Source organism: Geospiza fortis, unplaced genomic scaffold (genome assembly GCF_000277835.1).
Source record: "Geospiza fortis unplaced genomic scaffold, GeoFor_1.0 scaffold186, whole genome shotgun sequence".
NCBI classification, from domain to species: Eukaryota; Metazoa; Chordata; class Aves; order Passeriformes; family Thraupidae; genus Geospiza; species Geospiza fortis.
The window spans coordinates 5,111,810-5,130,783 of NW_005054331.1; the positions used below are offsets into that span (position 1 = coordinate 5,111,810).

At 39.9% G+C, this 18,974-nt stretch overlaps 1 protein-coding gene across 1 annotated transcript in view; it reads left to right on the plus strand.

Annotated features, from left to right (window-relative positions):
* The first annotated feature begins 437 nt into the window (after positions 1-437).
* The window catches only part of TMPO (thymopoietin), a 47,532-nt gene continuing 28,995 nt past the window's right edge, over positions 438-18,974 (plus strand). Inside the window, exon 1 of the mRNA XM_031057540.1 lies at positions 438-557. Coding sequence (XP_030913400.1) covers positions 438-557 — 120 coding nt within the window. The remainder of the gene's footprint in view (positions 558-18,974) is intronic.

Sequence of the window (18,974 nt, forward strand, 5' to 3'; positions counted from 1 at the left end):
GGCGGCGGCTGTCGGGCCCGGCACGGAGCTGCATTAACCCCTCGGGCTCATGTTGGTGATGATCTCTGTTCCGCTCCGTGCTCCAGCTCGGGTGTCCGTGTGCCGAAACACGGGCAGGCTCCGGCTGGCGGGTCCCGGGTTGGGCCCGGGAGCGGGGTCTGTGCAGTCCCGGATCACCACAGGGGTCGCTTCCCTGGAGTGGTGCTGCTGGGCTTTGGACATCCGATGAGATAAATGAAAGGCTTTATGCTAGAAGCAGTAAAAGGGCAGGGAGCAAATAGTGTATTTAGCGAAATATGAATCGTATGATTTATTAATTGATTATGATTTCCATTCATGCCCAGATTTTGCCGATGAGGCTGGCAGGCACCCTCCCAATTCCTCTATGCTGCCCTCAGCCAGAGAGACAGTAATTTCTGTATAAAACCAGAGGCAACATGTGTCAGGCAGAGGGTACAGAACAGAACAAACCAAAGAAGTGCAACCGGTCTGTACACGGGGTCCTACCCCAGCCAGCGCACCAGGGTGATGAGAAAAGCCATGAGAGGGTGCCGCAGGTCAGTGTCAGCATGGGCCACCATCTGTTTTAAATTCTAGTTTGAAGCTAACATTGCTTAGCCTCTGTACTCAGCAAGCAGAGTTTTCGGTCCCCACAGGCAGATACAAGTGGGTAGAGGAAAGTACATCAGTAGGTTTTGGATATGGTCCAATGAGCCCAAGCCCAAAATGGATGACCTCCACTGACTACAAACTGACCAATTTTATGTATTCAAATAAAAAAAAGGTAATCCTGCCTAACCTTTCTAGATTATTCTCCCACAGCTGTGGAAATGTCACCACATTCTATTTATCTCCAGTGCAAAGTTCACATGACATTACATGGTATTCACAGCATTGGCTTTCTTTAAAAAACTTATTTGCATTCAAGGATAGACAAGGGAATATATGTGGCACTAAAATATTAAAATATATCCAACTGTTTTATAATTTGGGAGGCAAATATCCTTCACTATTGAGAAAAATGCAGAAATGTGGTTTAATTATCCCAAAATTAAACTGAAATTTGAATATAGCTCTCAGTATTTCAGCCATTAAAGACCAGTAGTAGCAACACTTACACATATGCAAGCGTATTGTAGGCTATATGAAAATGAACTATTTAAATACTAGAAAGATAGAAGGGAAAGTTATAAAATTTTGAACATTAAAGGCATTCATTCTAGTTCTTGGTATGCCAGTATTAAATTCCACATATAATTAACCATTAAGAATCGTAAGAAATTTTCTGAATAAGTACTTTCCAAACTCCTGGTTGAGAGAAGAGCTTCGTGGCCTGACACAGACTATGGAAATTTTGCATCTAATGAAAGAAGCAAAAGCCAGATCAAAAGTGAGGAACCCCTATATACTCTTCTACTTCTCCAAACAGGCTCCTACGTTTGTAAAAAGATAAGAATACTTCTCATTTTAAAAACTAATATCACACCAACTCTTGTCTTTAGATATTTATGAACTTCAGATGACCAGAAGACAGGAACATGTGTTAGGAACTGCAATTCTACACATGCACTTTTCTCACGTTCCTTTCCAGTTTCCCACCGTACAAAGAGGCATATTTTGGCCAATCAAAAATTTAAATTCTTGGGTCATTGCCCAGCATAGTTCAAGGAATGTCTGATAATCACAGCAGGATTTTCAGAGTAATCACTGGGAAAGCAGCACAAGGTTAGAATAACCTGGTGGCCAGCAGCCTCAAGAAAGTGAGCAGCTCCCTTTTGATAATTATTGCTCCTCTTCTGAGCTTACTCCTCACACTCTTCCTCCTGGCACTTTATGAGATGTTTTAGATAAGCTGGGGCAGGTCCTGAAGCATCTTTAACACAGACACCAAAACAGTAAACTGCACTGAACTCCATAGAAAGTGCTTATAAGAGACAGGAGGCCAAGTCTGAAAGGCAGCACTGATCCATCCTGTATCAATCAAATTTTCATTCTTTACTGATCAGAGTACCTAAATACTGAAAATTTCAAGTCCTAGTAAACACAGTACAGTAGCCAAGAATTACATCATTGTATCACTTTAAAAGAGAGTTAGAGCTTCAGGGAAGAAAAAAAAAGCTCATCCTGGGTAAGTCATACAAATATTACCTTAGCATTGTAATTACAGGAGTTTAATTGTGTAGAGCATTATTTAAGTTACCTTTGTAAGCATCTCTCTTGTTTTATATAACTCTTCAGTATAAAACAATATTTAAAACAATGCTTTTCAGTTTCAAAATACCTTGAATAGTAGGAGGTTGTGGTTCAGCTGCCAAGCAAATAACAGAGATGAGGATGAGTACTCTCCTTGGGTAAGAACAAAGGAGACAGTTCAATAGCAAGCTTGTTCAGGGAACTGAGAGTAGTTATTTCACAACTTCTGACTCTAGATCTTTAGAGTGACTGTTCAGAGGAACAGAGAGAAGATGCTCTGTGTGTGCTTTGTCCAAAGGCAAATACAACAAGGTGAAACTGCAAGTCTTAAATGCAGCAACTCCGAGATGGAGAGACTGGGGCAAGGGTGTGTATGTACCCCAAAACTCCTGTGGATAGCATCTACTAATGCATGCATGCTTAAATTAATTTCAAAAATGGTATCACTGCAATGTGGGATTTCTGTTTGGCTAGTCCATACCATACTGCTTGTCAGCATTTTCCCTTGGTAACTGCTGCTGTGTTTATCATAACTTCTCTTTTCATGTCTGAAATAGGTAGGGTTTAAGAAACCCTGTGCAGACAGCTGAGAAAAAGGGAAGCTAATGCTGTACACATGTTGTCTATTGTCTAGTCACAGGAATTTTTCTGCTGAATGTAAAAGGCCTCTTCTCTTTCAGACTAAAAACCTCAAATTGTCACAGCAAAGAAATTTCAAAATCATGGTTTTCAAAAGTACAGATGTCTTTGTGTTTTTTACCTTCCCACAAAGCTTCCTCATGTTCCCTAAGCCTTGCTACACCAATGTTTGGGGTAGAGGGGCAGTTCAGGGCTGAACACTAAGGATTTCCCCGCTGCTGGCAGTCCTGAGGTGAGGTTTGTAAAAGCTGAGAACAGAAAGGCCGAGTTTGCAAAGAGCTGCATACCTGGCTCCAGAGCTGTGAGTTCTCAACTTGCCATTGCCCCTTGCTCCATCAAGCTGGCAGATTCTCCTCATGCCTCCTCAGCAGACAGTTCTATTCAATTTTTGCTAAAACATCTTCCCACAAAGCACTCCAATTTTGATAAGTCAGCACTTTTAGATGAAAAGTAGTTCTACCTAAAAATAAACAACCAGCTTCAGCTTTGAGAGCTGCAGATTAGTTAATTGCATCAGCAAGTGCTGACTTTGAAGCTTAGATATTAACATCTTTTTCATACCCAATCAAACTCTGCTAAGAAAGGATGATTTATAGAGCAATGCAGAAGCTGGCACAGCCTGAGGCTTGAGATTAAACCCTACCTTAATACTGGTTGATAATACTGCATTCTATGACACCCAGAAGGGGTGATACAATGCAGCAGAGAGAACCAGGGGCTTTTGATCATGCTGTTTTCTGTTCCTGTTAATTATCTCCTAGGTTGGCGTGCATATACTCTGCATATGCACCTGCTAATGGCAGAATCTGTTACAGCCACAGTAAAAACATTTTGCAATCTGACCTGAGTAATAAGACAGGGCAATGTTATGTTTTGTTTCATAAAGAATGTCCTTCTGTTTGGGTTCACTTTACCAATTACGTTCTAAATGCTTTTATCACACCCTACTGACCCCTAAAAGTAAACTCTAAAATTCATAGCTAACTTCCTCTCCCTTTTCAACTAAACTGGGGAGAGGCTTATGCCTTTTTATGGGAAGCAGTGATGAGATACTTTTCTTAGAAACAGTTAAAAGTAACACCTAGAAGATTTAAAGTTCATGCCACCTGGCCACCATGTGGATTATATTCTCAACACCATGAATTTAAAGTAGGGGAAATGCATCAAAAGCAGCTGAATGTGTGACCCTGATTGCCCTCAGTTTTATGCAGCCCTGCACAGCAGAGGGAGCACAAAGGTCCTGCAGCCCTTGGTTCCATCAGACACCAAAGTCTGGAAGCATGTGAAAATGCACTGGCTTGATATTGACTCAAACACATAGGTTAGACATAGATGGTACTATGTATGTGAGCATAGACTTCTAGGGCAGTGGTTGGAACACAGATTTTAAAACTCTAAAATATTTCTGTGAACTGCTCTGATCCCATAACTGTGGTTGTACAACTCTCTGGCTCCATGTCTAATTGCTGGATTTTCTGTTTGGATAATATGCAAAAGTCTAATCTACAAAGTGTATCCTAATCATTTGACATTTTAAATTGGTTTTAACTTCAAAATAAATGAAATTAAAATTGAATTTGGCAATATCATATTAATCATATGCAATATCTATTACATATATTATTCAATGTGCGTAATATTTCAGAGTCTTCGAGCAGCATACCAAAATCTCCATATCACAAAAAGCAACTCCCCTGACATGTGGGCAGAGGGGACATCAGCACAGACCCACAGGCAGGGGGTTACACTAGACCCATAAGATCCCACTGCCTCCTTCTCCCAGCTGAGGCCAGTTTAGATGGACAGCTGAATCCTTCTGTAGCCCTTCTGTCCCATCACATGGCTCTGGTGGCTGAGGGTGAGAGCACAGTGCCACAGACACAGAGCCACCGCTAATTCATAACACACTGTGTGACACTATGCCCCTGCTAATCCATAACACACCCTGTGACACTGTGCCACTGCTAATCCATAACACAATGTGTGACACTGTGCCACTGCTAACCCATAACACACCGTGTGACACTATGCCCCTGCTAATCCATAACACACCCTGTGACACTGTGCCACTGCTAACCCATAACACACCGTGTGACACTATGCCCCTGCTAATCCATAACACACCGTGTGACACTGTGCCACTGCTAATCCATAACACACCGTGTGACACTGTGCCACTGCTAACCCATAACACACCGTGTGACACTGTGCCACTGCTAACCCATAACACACTGTGTGACACTGTGCCACTGCTAACCCATAACACACCGTGTGACACTGTGCCACTGCTAACCCATAACACACTGTGTGACACAGTGCCACTGCTAATTCATAACACACTGTGTGACACTGTGCGACACAGTGACACTGCTAACCCCTAACACACCGTGTGACACAGTGCCCCTGCTAACCCATAACACACCGTGTGACACTGTGCCACTGCTAATCCATAACACTGTGTGACACAGCAGCAGCAGAGCAGCTTCAATGGCTCATTAATTGCCCAAGGCTCTCAAGTCCCATGGGACAGAGGATATGAATTATGAGAAAGTTGTGAGCCTGAGTCACTGTTAGTACTCACAAATGAGCAATTTCCCATCTGAACACTAGGCAAAGGCCAGGAGACATTCACTGTCCCAAAGTGTCCTGTAGTTCAGCCTACCCACAGAGGCTGTGCTGGTCTAAAGGCTGCAGTAGTTACTTTGGTGGCATTACTTATGTAGAAAAAGCTCAAAGGAATTTGATAAACCTCTCTGGCCCCTATCATCCTAAATTTGTCACAATACTATTTTCTTCAGTTCCTACAAGCTGTGGCAAGGCAGTATGTGTAGTTTAGGTGACACTCCTATGCCAAGGCACCTCAGGATGGTGCACAGTAGCCTACCTTACCCTCATTGCACAGCAAAGCTACATCACCTGCTGCAGCTGCTGCAGCCATAAAGAACTGCTTGCCCCAAAGCATACTTTAAACATTACTATTTTTTTCTTTCTTTATTCTGAAATTTGTTTTATCTCCCAGATCTCTCCTAACTTTTATCTGCAAGAGTTAACTACAGAACAATTTACCAATCCTCTGCAACACTTTTGAAGCTATTAAAGCAGGCAGAGATTCAAAAAAGGGAAGAAAATCTGGTCCATAGAATGGGAGAACTGTTGAAATTATGGCGCTGTGTTTTGAAATTCTCCTTGGAAGAAATACATTGCTGAGAATACCAAATATATGTGCTGGTTATTTAAGAACTCCCTGCTTACATATCTTTGCCCCAACAGTTATTACTTAGATTTTTATTAAATGTTGTTACTTTCTTGTTCAAATCATGTTAAAACTTAATTGACAATGCTTCTTATTTACATATTTTTATTTACCCTATTTTTCTCTTCCTCCAGACCAGCTGGGTTTAGCCATAGAGCACCATTCCCCTAACATCAAAAATAACCCGTTCCTTTTTATATCTTCATTTTTTCCTGTTATTGTGCTGTTTTATCCTGTTGAGTTTGTATTCCTCTCCAGCTACTGTATAATTTTTCCTGAGCACCAGCATTACATAGGCTTGAATCTCGAGGTAAATGTAATAACTCCAAAGAGGTTGTACAGGTATATCTGTGTTCTGAGGCCTTAAACTAGAAATGAGCACCAAATTTAGATCAGATCCATTACACAAATCAGCATTTTATCTATTTTTTTTTGCTGGTATCCTGAGTATTGTAGTATCCTGTGGTGATATATGCAACCATTAGAAGCCAGTTATGTCTGTAACACTCACTGTAGGTTAATAAAAAACAGAAGGAACACACTGAGATCTCATCATCATCATCTGTGTCAGTGGTGAAGACCTGGTTGTAATTAGAACCCTTAGATCTTCTGAATGTAAGTGCTGAAAGGCTCTTTTAGTGCTTTGGAAGGATTTGAGAAAGATCTGGAAAAGAGTCCTTCCTCCCTACAGCTTGTTAACTAGTACCGCTCTGGAGGGAATGTATTCCATGTTGATAAAATCTATACCTTCTGTTCTACCCAGACCTTTGAGTGAATATTAAAATCCTGGCTCAGCCACAAAGGGAAATGGTGAAATCTTAAAAACATATCAGAAATGGTGAAATTCTAAGCCACAAAGGGAAATGGTGAAATTCTTAAAAACATATCAGGATCCACTGGTACCTGATGAGCTAAAGGCTTTTTCCTGAGCAGAACAAAAAGTAATTACTTTAATAAAATGTTGCATCAAAAATCTAACATAGGTAAAATAGTTGCATGCAAAACCTTAGGACCTATGATAGAAGGCAGGGACCTACACGTACACAAGTAAAATTAGTATGTTTTCTTTTTTAAAAGCTGCATTTAGTTCGGCCCAATTTATTTGTGTCTTTTGTTTTGCAAATCTTGATTACAAATGGCTTTTCCCTGAAGAATGCTTGACAATTCTTGATCATTTATTTGCCTTCCAAAATTCTTCAAGGCCAAATGAATTAGCTATCTGTTTCCCCAAGTTAAAAATCAAAATGGTTCTGTCTTGGCTCCAAGTAGCCAAGTTGCAAGAAAGATGCTGCCTGACCTAAATGCCCTCAACACTTGGATCAGAAGAAAGAATTTTAGATGCTGACCACAGACTCACCAATAAATATTTGTAGGCTGAACATTTAGTTGGATTTGTAATGGCTGAACATGGATTGGCCTCCTTATAATTTGTCTTTCTATAATTTCCATTAACATTTTCTGTTTGTCAGGTAAAGCATTAGCATATGGTGACCTATAACACATTTGCAACATAGTGAGGCTAATGAACACAGAAGTACTTTATCAATTTCATCTATTGTGCTTTTACCAGTTGATAATTGCCATAATGGGGCATTTGCTATTTTGATCTTGTAGAGCATGAAGTCCCATTACACTCATACACTAATCTGGGCTGTCTATTAGTCCCTGCTCACATCAATAACTGTTTGCAAACTCTGTTCCAAAATACTTTGCCCATGCTCTTTTTTTCCCATGGTTTCTGCTGCTTCCACCAGCTGTCTGACTCCCTTGCCTTTCCCAAACCCCTCCTCCTCTAAGATGTACTCCTCCTGTAAGTCCATCATACACGGCTGTGTATAGGAGAAAATGATTCTGTTTGCAGAACAACAATAAAATCCTCTCCCCACAGACTGTAGAAGAGCAAATAGTGAGTGGGTATAAAAAAGATCAGCTATTTAAAGCACTTAAAAAGATGATGAAAAATGTCTCCCCTTCAGATAAATCTAGGAACCATAGACAGATGCTTGATAGAAGAATGCTTTGTAATAAAAAAAATTCCAAAATCTTTTTGAGTCTTTCTTCTTATGCTACCTTCTGCTACAAAGTTATTCTCTATTCCAGTTTTTCTACATTTGGATTAGAGTCATACAACAAAATTAAGTCATATAACCTCTTTAGCTGCTTAACAGCAGTCTCATCTATGAAACTCAGCCTCATCTATGAAAATATATCTTTGCAATTTGCAAAGTTGGTAAGATGCTTACACATTCCAGAGAGAAATGGAGTTCAGTGACTTCAGCAGCTACTATTAGGCATCTGCTGTACAAATGGCACAGTCATTGCATAAAACAATCAGTCCAGCTGGCCAGAGTTCCTACATCCTTTGGATATTGTCTTTGATGAATAGACCCTCTTGTTTTTCATCTCCAATCTATTATTAATAACATTCTCTGTGATCATCCAGACACAAAGAATTAAGACAATAACTCTCTAAGTGAATAACTTAGAGTTAAGAGCCTTAGCTTGCCCAATGGAATAGCAGCCATTAAGCTTCTGTCAAAAGACCACTGCTTCAGACAGAAGGATGCGCAATTGCCATGCAGGTTTGGAAAGTATTCATACATAGTATATTAAGCTAAAACATTCCCTTTTCTTGGGAGTTCCTTGTGGTAGCACCAAATGCATCAATTAAATTACCTAATGAAAAGCATTTCAATATAAAACAATATTCATTCAATGTAACTGTCTCTGTTGTAGGAATATAACAAGAATATAAATTAAAGTTTTTGTGAATGACAAATCTTCTTACAGACAAGCTTAATGAAAAAAAAAAGGTCAAGGTAGATACTATTTCTGTGTCACTGAAACAACAAAAAATTCTAGAAACTAACTTCTTGGGATGAGGAGGGAGATACAAAACAAGGAACAACAATTTCCTTGTCAACAAGGTTTCCTTTATCCCACCTGACTCTGGACATTGCAGGCAGGCCAGAATAGCACTCTGCTAGCCTCACAGTGAAATGCTGCCTCTGTCACTGTGCAGTGTTGTGGTTTAGCCACAGCCAGCAGTTAAGCACCACACTGCTGTTCACTCAATCCCTCCAGTGGTGGGGGGAAGAGAATGGGAAAAGTGAGAAAACTCAGGGGTTGAGATAAAGAGAAATGTTTTAACAGATAAAGCAAAAGTCACACACACAGGCAAAGCCGAATGAGGAATTCATTCACGGCTTCCCAAGGGCAGGCAGATGTTCAGCCATCTCCAGGACAGCAGGGCTCCATCAAGTGCAAGGCTTCCTTGAGATGACAAACACCATCACCCCAAACATCCCTCATTTCCTCCTTCTTCCCCCAGCTGTATATCTGAGCTCCTCCAGCATGTGGTCTGGAATACCCCTTTGGTCAGTGAGGTCAGCTGTCCAGCTGTGTCCTCTCCCAGCTCCTTGGGCGCCCCTGGCCTTCTCTCTGGTGGGGTGAGAATCAGAAAAGGCCTTGGCTCTGTGTAAGCTCTGCTCAGCAATAACAAACACATCCCTGTGTTATGAACACTCCAGCACAAATCCAAACCACAGCCCCATAGGAGCTACTGTGAAGAAAATTCACTGTCCCCCAGGCAAAACCAGGGCAAGTGCCTACACAGAGAGGGAGTGCTGACAGTGTTCTCTTTAAGGACTGCAGTCAGGAGCTAGGACAGGAGCAGTCACAGTGTGGGCATCACATTGTCATGCAGAGAGGGTGAGGAGTGCAGGCACAGGCACCTGCTGAGATCTCTGAGTTCCTGACAGTGTGCATGGCACACCTGCTGCTGTTGGACAGCCCCGACACCATCACACACCCCCAGCCTTTTTCTGTACCATATCCATCTGTTTAGGACCAGCCATTAAACTGCCATTCCTCATGCATAACGTCATGCTGGTTTCCCTTTCAGAAAGTGACCTGTCAAAGGCAGACAGCACACTGCACAACAATCATTTCTTGCTGCATTATTTGAACACATAAAGGAAATATGGTTTATGGGCTGGAGAAACCAGAGTTTCAGCCTTCCAAATTTAATATCCTCTTCACATGTGTTCCGTGCATATTTTCCTCTTTATAACTTTCACTACCCAGTCTTTTCAAAACTCATGAATCCTTTTTATTTCACTCACCAAAATCTCAAAGTAATTGTTTTACCACAGAGGAAGTTTAAATATGGAACTAGCACAAGGCAACACCCAAAATCAGAATGCATCCTGAAACACAAAGGCATTAGAATCTGAGATATGTATCTATCCACAACATCCTTCTCCCAAGTATCTCAGCCGAAGTTCTGCATCCGGTCTGCAGAGCTGCAATGCTCTCCTGACCCTCCCTAAATTGTAAGGAAACTCGGGTCTAGATTTAAACTTTACACACAAGCATGTCTCTTGTTAAGAGGGCAGAAATATTATGGGCCTGGTAGTGCCCATTTTTGAGTTGTTCTTTCCCTTGCAAGTGTAGGAAAAACAGATTGCTAGACTGCAGTTACAGGAGGTGGCAAAATTATAAGAATGAAAGCTCATGTTATGAACATAGAGAATGTTCATATTAATTCAACTAAAAACATTCCCCAAACCTGTACATTTTGTATTTTAACCTCTCATCCAAAGAAAATACAATGTTATTCAATGGATTAGTCAAACTTCAGGAACTCTCTGCTGTGCATGCAAAGGCTGTTTTCTGAATAAGAGGGATGACCAGAAGATTGCTCAATGAATCCATTGCTCTGTCTTCTGATACAACTTCTGCCCTGAATGCATGTCTTTTGGTCAGAGTTCCAGACTGGTCTAAATAATCTCACAAAGCTGCATCCCTTAAACTTTTAAATATTCTATGGGGTTGTACCCATTGATGGATGATGTAGAAGTGATTTCAGGTTTAGGGATTGACACACCCCTAAGAGTTAAATACCTTTGTTCTTGCCTTCACATCTGTCACTTATCCTGAAATTGTCCTTAATGTAACCCAGATCAATACAGAACAAAAATGCAGAAGCTTGCATTCAGCATTGTACTGGAATTGAGCCCCTATACAAAGTATTTGTTTTCCCACCTTTTTTTGAAAAAATGCCTTCAGGAAAAGATACATTCTGAAGATATTAATCCCTATTTATTTGATGGGGAGAGGGTTTATTTATTGATAGAAATTAACTACTATTGAAATACTAATATAATTATTCCTTATAAGTAAATTTTAAAGTATTATGAGATTATATTTTTAAGTCTCTATAGGAAGCAGAGTTGCTTTACAAATAGTTGTTGACAATTTTACCTATTTTAGCTCTCTTTGCATGCAATTGTACAATTTTGTGTATCTAAGCGTTTTAGACACACCTTCTGGTTTCTAAATATTATTTTCACTCTTCTTTTCTTTTCTTTTCTTTTCTTGCATCAAACAGGTGTCTTTAGCACGCACCTAACCTAGGAGTGCACTGTCTATCAGGTTCTCTGATTAACACATACTGCTCTTGACAGTGCCTAGCTGAAAATAGTCAAACTCAGTTTTTAATCATACGTTATGAATGTTATGAATTACTTTCAATTCTTAATGCACAGTTGCAATAACTTTTACCTTTTAAACAAAGCTGAAATTTCTTATATACTCTCTTGGCACAGAAGCTAGATTTATTTAAAAATTGGTAACTTATGACTGGTTCCATTTATTTTAAAAATAAAAAGGCATTGTCCAAAACTAGTGAGGTTTGTAGATATAAAACAAATATTCACTATGGAAATATCAGGTAAAGAGTTTGCTGAGCAATATAGGACTTCTGCATAAGAAGAAACAAGATTTAACATTACTAAAGTCCACATCAAATGTTTGACTAACATGTTGACACATGCAATACATTAGTTATCTGATGTTGTGTGTCTTACAGGTTAAAGAAATGTTCCAAGAACCTTGAGGTGTGCAGAATTATGTACACTAGTCACAGCTCTTACAGTTCTTACTCATAATACTGTTGGTTGTGGAGTTCTTGTGAAAATCTGAAATAACCTGTCCAAAATAACTCTGAAAAGCTGAAGTTTCAGACTCACTGGAACAATAAGTTCATTTTTAAAAATTTATCTAATAAGTTTGTTTAAATTCTTTTCTTTAAACAGAGAAGTATGTAGGGTCAGGATTTTTCCCCCGTCAGACTGAGTAAAAATTTGATATCTTCAGCAGAATTTTGTCAAAAATGTAAAATATTATTGGTATTTAGCACTGAAGCCCTTTCAAATAGCTCAGTTTTAATGCCACTTAGAGAACAATGATTCTAAAAATATCTTTAGCATTTCCCATTTTACCTTTCTTAAACTATGTCAGAAAAGACTGTGGCCCTTTCATCCATGAGAGCAGAGGAGCCTACATAATTTCTTCCTATATTAACAGAATTCACAGAAAAAAAAATTGACTTTTTCATGTCTTCTTTTTTTCAAAGTTTCTAAAGTGCCACAATTAAAAGTGTATTAGTGTGTCAACATGAGAATGTTTATCCAGCAGAGTTAAATTGGCAAAAAGTACTCCCCTTCTCTGGCTCCAGGCAAGAGTTCTTGAACCCTTGTAGCTATTAAAGAAGAGGCAGGAACATACATTCATTTGGGAAACCTACCACGTCCAGTAATGAGGACTTACACTGCAGAGACAGGGGACTGGGATGGAGTGATGATGCAAGTTTAAACATTTCTTTCCTCTTAGTCAGTCTTGCTACACTGAGAAAGGGCCACCACACAGTTACCCAACTCTAGGTGAAAGGCATAGTTTCATTTTTTTGCAAAGTCCTCAAAAATGTAAATCCTTGCCACATGCATCAACAGGGGAAAGGGTCTAACACTTTCCCCATTTCCTGCTCCTCTTTATCCTTTCTGTTCTCTTTTCTATATTAATTATTAATAAAAAATGGACAAATGGACCATGGACTGGTTCAGCTCTGGTGAGAGCCCTCAGGATGCAAGTGGCAACCACTGCCAAGCGATTAATTTCAAAACGGAAATTCTCCTATGAGCACTCTCTGTAAGAGACTGACTGAGTTTTGCTGCCAAGTGAAACAGGCCAGTCCCACATGTATGACATTTTTGTAACCCCTTTCCTTTCCAAACACATACTAGCAAAATACTAGCCATTATTTCAGTTAAGAGAATGTGAGGGAGGGGAAATGAAAGATGTTTTCTCCTGACATTTTGACCCAGATTGCCAACATTTCATTCTATGAGCTCATTTTGAGTAAGCTGAATTGATTTATGAGATATGAGTCTCTTTTTCCCCCTCTATTTTTAATGTAGCAATTATATAAAACAGTAACCGCACGTATCATCTATCAAACTAAGTGTGAGTCGGTAATTTTACTGACTGTAAAGTAGAGCGCTTCAGAATTCCACCAGAGGGAGCCAGTGCGATTGAAAAACTTGAAAAGCTACGTTCCAAAAAAAAAAACAAAAAGAAGAATCAAACCCAGAAAACACTAAGGGAAAGACCATTATCCTGCGAAATAGCAGACTCAAAGAAATAAAGAGTGATCTTCAGAAGCATCGTGTTTGTGCCTTTTGAAGCAAAATTCTTCACATGCAAAATAACACATAATGGAGATCAATAACAAAAATTAAAGCCGTTATTTTAACAACCATGCTTATATTTTTTCCCCCGGGAAGTGCATTATTTTGCATAACACTGCACTTTAACAACCCCTTATTTTAATTGTTTATTATCACCTTGTCAATGTCTCCCTCCATATTTTGCCCCACACCAATTCCTCAGCCTTTTTCTCATCTCTTAAAACAGGCATCTCCAAACCAGTGGTTGCAGATCACCATCTCCCCCACAGCAGCTGGGACAGAGCTGTAAAATGTCCTGTGACTCTACCTAGCAATGTATCTCATACCTTTTTGTTAAACACTTTTTCTTTGATTTTACTAGAATTAAGAGTATTTCGGCGATCTCCACGCAACGTATTGCAAATACACAGTAGAGTTAAGATCTGATTTCAAGTAGCTGTGCTCTAAGCACATAATTTGTCTGGGGAAAGATTGGACACAAGGCAGAAAGCATGACAAATGACAGTTTGGAATCTTCTACATGGTATATGAGTTAATGGAGCTTATATAAGAGTGTAATTTCTGTTCGCAATCTTGCTTGAGGAGTTTGACTACAGAAGAACTTCAGAATGTGATTAATGGTTTGGGAAAAATAAAAAAGAAAAATATTAAAACCCCCAAAGGTGCTAATAACTGTCAGCAAAAGGCGAAGTTGACAACTTACTTATTTGAACAACCAAACTAGGTCAAAGCTGCCAGCACTCCAGCAATTTGTTGTAGTGCAGGCTTCCCTGTGCATTCATGCAAGAAAATGTGATTTCCAAGTTAAATTCATTGCATATAGACTCATTTATAGTTTTGTAAAACCAATACACATAAAAGTCTCCCCATGCTCTTCACAGTATAACTGATGTCTTTGCATGTGCCTTTATCTCATGACATCTTTGTTGCATTACTTAACCTCAATCTATGATGCCTCTTCCTGTATTACTTTCTGTGGGTTTGGCTATTCCATATTTTTCCCGTCTCTACACTTAATTTAGCTTTATTATTATCCATGATGACATTCATTATTCCTTTTTTTTAATGTGAATGACAGTCGTTTACTTCTAGAATGGATATGATGTGAGAGACAGTCCTGATTGTTATAACTATATATTAAAGTATTTGATTTTTTTTCCATGTTTGTCCCTAGAATTTTCCTTCATAGGCATTATGTGATGAGTCTATTTTGAGGCTAATCATTGACAATTTCAAGGTTCTAAGAAATACCATATTTCAAAGCAAGTCAGACCAATAGAGAAATTTTTGAGCTTACTGCAGTCTTTCATCACAGCCAGAAAGTTATGGTTGTACTTGTAGTCATTTGGTAGACATACTGTGGTATCCAGACCTACATGACAACGGAATACTTAGATTATTACACAATCTATTTGGATTTTGGAGTGTCCTGATATGTGTCTAAAGACTTTGCTGCATAAACCCTCTTTTGAGATTAGTCTGAAACAATATATCTCATAAACAAAGAGAGGTTTATTCTGCACACAAACTTAAATCTTCATTGTTTTAATTACCAAGTCTTATCCTTCCATTTCTAAGCAGGACCTCTCTCAGTTTTTGCAATTGTAAAGTTGAAATTATTAATTAAAACCAGTCAGCCTCTGCTTTTCCTGGCTTTCATTTTCCAGTGTTTATGGTATTTCTTTAGTACATTTGTCTGGCAATCCCTTCTGAGGACAAGTGATGAGAATGCAGATCCCCTCTGAGAAGGAGTTTATTCTTATTGGAAGCATCCACTGGATTTAAACCCTGCTATAGGAATAAAAATGGTCAAATCCAACTGTTGAGCTTTTTACCTAAACAGTAAATGCAATTCAGCATGGGCATTTTTTGTCTATTTAATTTCAAAATTCTTAGGACATAAATATTCAAGCCCTGAGATCTCTCCAACAAGTTTTTAAAAGGCTCCATTTATTAGGCCGTTCACATGACTCAACACGGAGGGGAAGCAGCCCAGCTGTGTGGCTGCTTCTAGTGCTGAAAAACCTATGCTAGGGGAAATAGTCCCTTAATTAAATCATAAATAATTAAGTAATAGGGGAAAGCCCCTTAAATCCCTCCTCTCACTAATCCTCCAGGCACTGACATACAGTGTCACAGTCCTCTTTAACCAGAATTTTTTCAGCTCTTCAGCTGTTAATTTCACATGGGATGCCTGATCACTGCTTCCCTTAAGAGATGTAAATGGGTTTTTCTAACAAATTCTTAAACTTAATTTTAGCTAAATCAAAATACATTAGCACAGAAGCAGATCACTGAGCCATACAGACCTCACTACAAACCCATTGCACTGGACAGAAACTGTATAAGGCCAAAACTATACAGAAAGAAGCCCTGTGAGTTAAGCCCTGTGAGTTGCCATTTGACAACTCATATGTTCTTACTGAAAAGCTCATTAAATCTTGTGCTGTGAATATCACAGAGTGAGGGTACAGACAAAAATGAAAAGGAAAATAAAACACAAAGAGCAGATGGAGTGTTGGATATGTGTGAACGGGCAGAAAGAAGAGCATACAAAATAGCTGTGAAGATTAATCAGAATCAAGTATCTTCAAGTTGCAGCAGCTGTTCAGAATTGTGATATCCTGAGGACTCCACCCTGTAAAGGGCTTCTCTCCTCATCTAGGATTTGTAGTTTTTCACTGATTTGGAAGAATTCATTTCTGCAGCTACAGGAGGGTCCATCACTGATCAGTGATGCACCTCAACATGCCAATAACAATGTATGTTACTTGCCAAGGCAAATGGGTATCAGCAGGTGACTCAGGTGGATGATATCAAATTGAGAGAAGCAGCTGATTCCCTCAAGGCCAGGGCTGTCCTTAGCAGGACTCTGAAAGGCTGGGGACGTGGGCCAGTATGAATTTCTTCCAATTTAATTAAGACAAACATAAAGTCCTGCACCTTGGATATAATAACCCAAGCAGCCAGGAGCTGACTGACTGGTTAAACAGCAGCTTTACAGAAAAGGTCCCAGTGCACAAGGGCAGCCTTGAGTGAGTGATTGCTCTTATAGCAGCGAAAATTAGTGATACACTGCGAGATATCAGTACAATCCAGCTAGATCAAGGGAAGTGATCACTGCCCCCATCCCCTCCTGGCACTTGTGGCTGCCTATGGAGAGCTGTGCATAGCCCAGGGCAGGGTGTCACAAGAAAGATCCCAACAAACTACAATGAGTCCAGTGACGGGTCACCAAATGAACGGAGAGCTGGAGCATGTGACAAACAGGGAGACACTGAGAAAGGCTGGTTTGTTCAGCCTGAAGGTTACAGGATGATCTGACTTATGTCTTCAGCTACCTGTTGGGAAGGAATAAAGGAGATGGAGCCAGACACCTCTTGGAAGTGCAGAGCAAAATGATCAAGTTGCAACATGGCAAATTCCAAGGAGGGGGGTGTGGCATTCACATTTTCTAGAAAAATCCCTTCGCCGAGGATTTTTCTCCTGGGAAGCTGAAAAGCCTCAGAGAAAAAAAGAAAACAGTAATTACCTGCTTTGCTTCTCCTGTGTTTTGCTCCTTTGAAATGTGTTTGGAGATTGTTTACCAACAGGTGGCTGTTTTATTGGTTTCCGCTGTGGGTTGTTTTCACTCATTGGCCACTTGGGGCCAGGCTGTGTTGGGACTCTGGAGAGAGTTTTCATTATTATCCTTTTAGCCTTTTGTAAGTATCCTTTCTGTATTCTTTAGTACAGTATAGTTTAGTATATCATTCTTTAATATATTATAGTATCATAAAGAATAAATTAGCCTTCTGAGAGCATGGAGTCAGAGTCATCATTCCTTCCTGCCATGGGGCACCCTGCAAATACAATAGGAGGGTATGTGGAAATTCTTACCAGTGAGCGTGGACAACCTGTTGTGGCAAAGAGGTCGTGGAATTTCCCATCCATGATGAGATTCAAAACTCATCTGGACATTTTGCAAGATGAGCTTCAGCTAAGCAAGCTGAAGGGGAGGTAACTAGCATCCAGCCACAATGATGTGCTAGGTGGCAGCCCTGCTCCTGCCTGCAGCTGCAATGGGCCTCTTACAGGTGACTGTCACCAGTCATGTCTTAGCAGCCTCTAGGGACAAGCTAAACACAGAGCTGATGCAATGATGAGGAAACTGTGCAACAAGATTTTTAGAACTGGACACATGAAATAGCTGCATGTAGATCCTGAGGAGAAGATGGAGCCTCCACAGATCCTGGAGCATTGATCATAGCTCCCAGTACCTGTTCTGCTTTGCATTTGTATGTCTCTGTGACAAATCAACAAGGAATGTATTTGCTCTCTAACTGCAAATCATTGTAGCCTCATAATAGTCCATCCACTTCAAAACAGCCCTTTTGCTGCACTGACTCACACCTCCATGTCTCTTCTTGCTCCCCTTCTTAAGTATTTTTGGATAAGTCATCTTCTTGTTTGGGGTACATAAAGATGTCTGAAGCTCAGCTCCCTGACCAAAAGGGTTAATAAACAGAAGGAACTGAGAAATTGCAGGCAAAATTATCTAAACTACGTGTGTGTGATCCTATAAAATGCAAACAGGCAACATTTGATCCACCATAAAGTCTCCCAGCTTCAAGCAAACAATAAACATCTTTTGAATAAAATTTGAACATGCACAGCAAGTGCAGACCAGCCTGGAAACACTGGTTTTGATCCTGCTCTGGGAGGTTTAAAGCCTATCACCAGATCACAGCCCTACAATATGGCTCATTACACTACATCTGAAGTCTTGAAATTGTTACAAGACTGTGGTCGTTATTTTTCACTTTCCAGGTCAAAATTTAAATCTGTTGCATCCACTGAGAAACACATTCAAACATATTTAAATGAGTTTAAATTCCCAGAAATACATTATTTACAGGTCGCTTATATTTAGAAGTCTACATAAAGGAAGCTGTTTACTCTTTAGCTATGATTATCTGAAAAAACTAAGCTGGGGTTCATTTATGCTAATACTAGCAGTAGTGGGGCCATCAAAAGAGAACATGATTTGCTCCAATCCCTTGTTTATTATGTGGTGTTAATTCTTCATCTCAGAAGTCAGCAAAGTAAATATAGTTCCTTGTCTAATGTCACTGTCATACAAACTTACAACCATGTTTCTGCTGACCGGGTCAGCATCAAGCCAGATGGTCAGCCCGTGTCCTTCTGCCTTTCACTCTCAAATCTCAAAGTAGCTGGTTTCCATTTCCCTCGTTCCCTTTTTAGGTAGGTAAGGAGCAGGTGCTCCGGTTCCTTCACCTCAAGGACTGCTGACTCCAGCACTTCTCAGGTTCCCGTAAAGAGAAACTCTGCGTGAACGAGATGCAGAACTACAAACACAA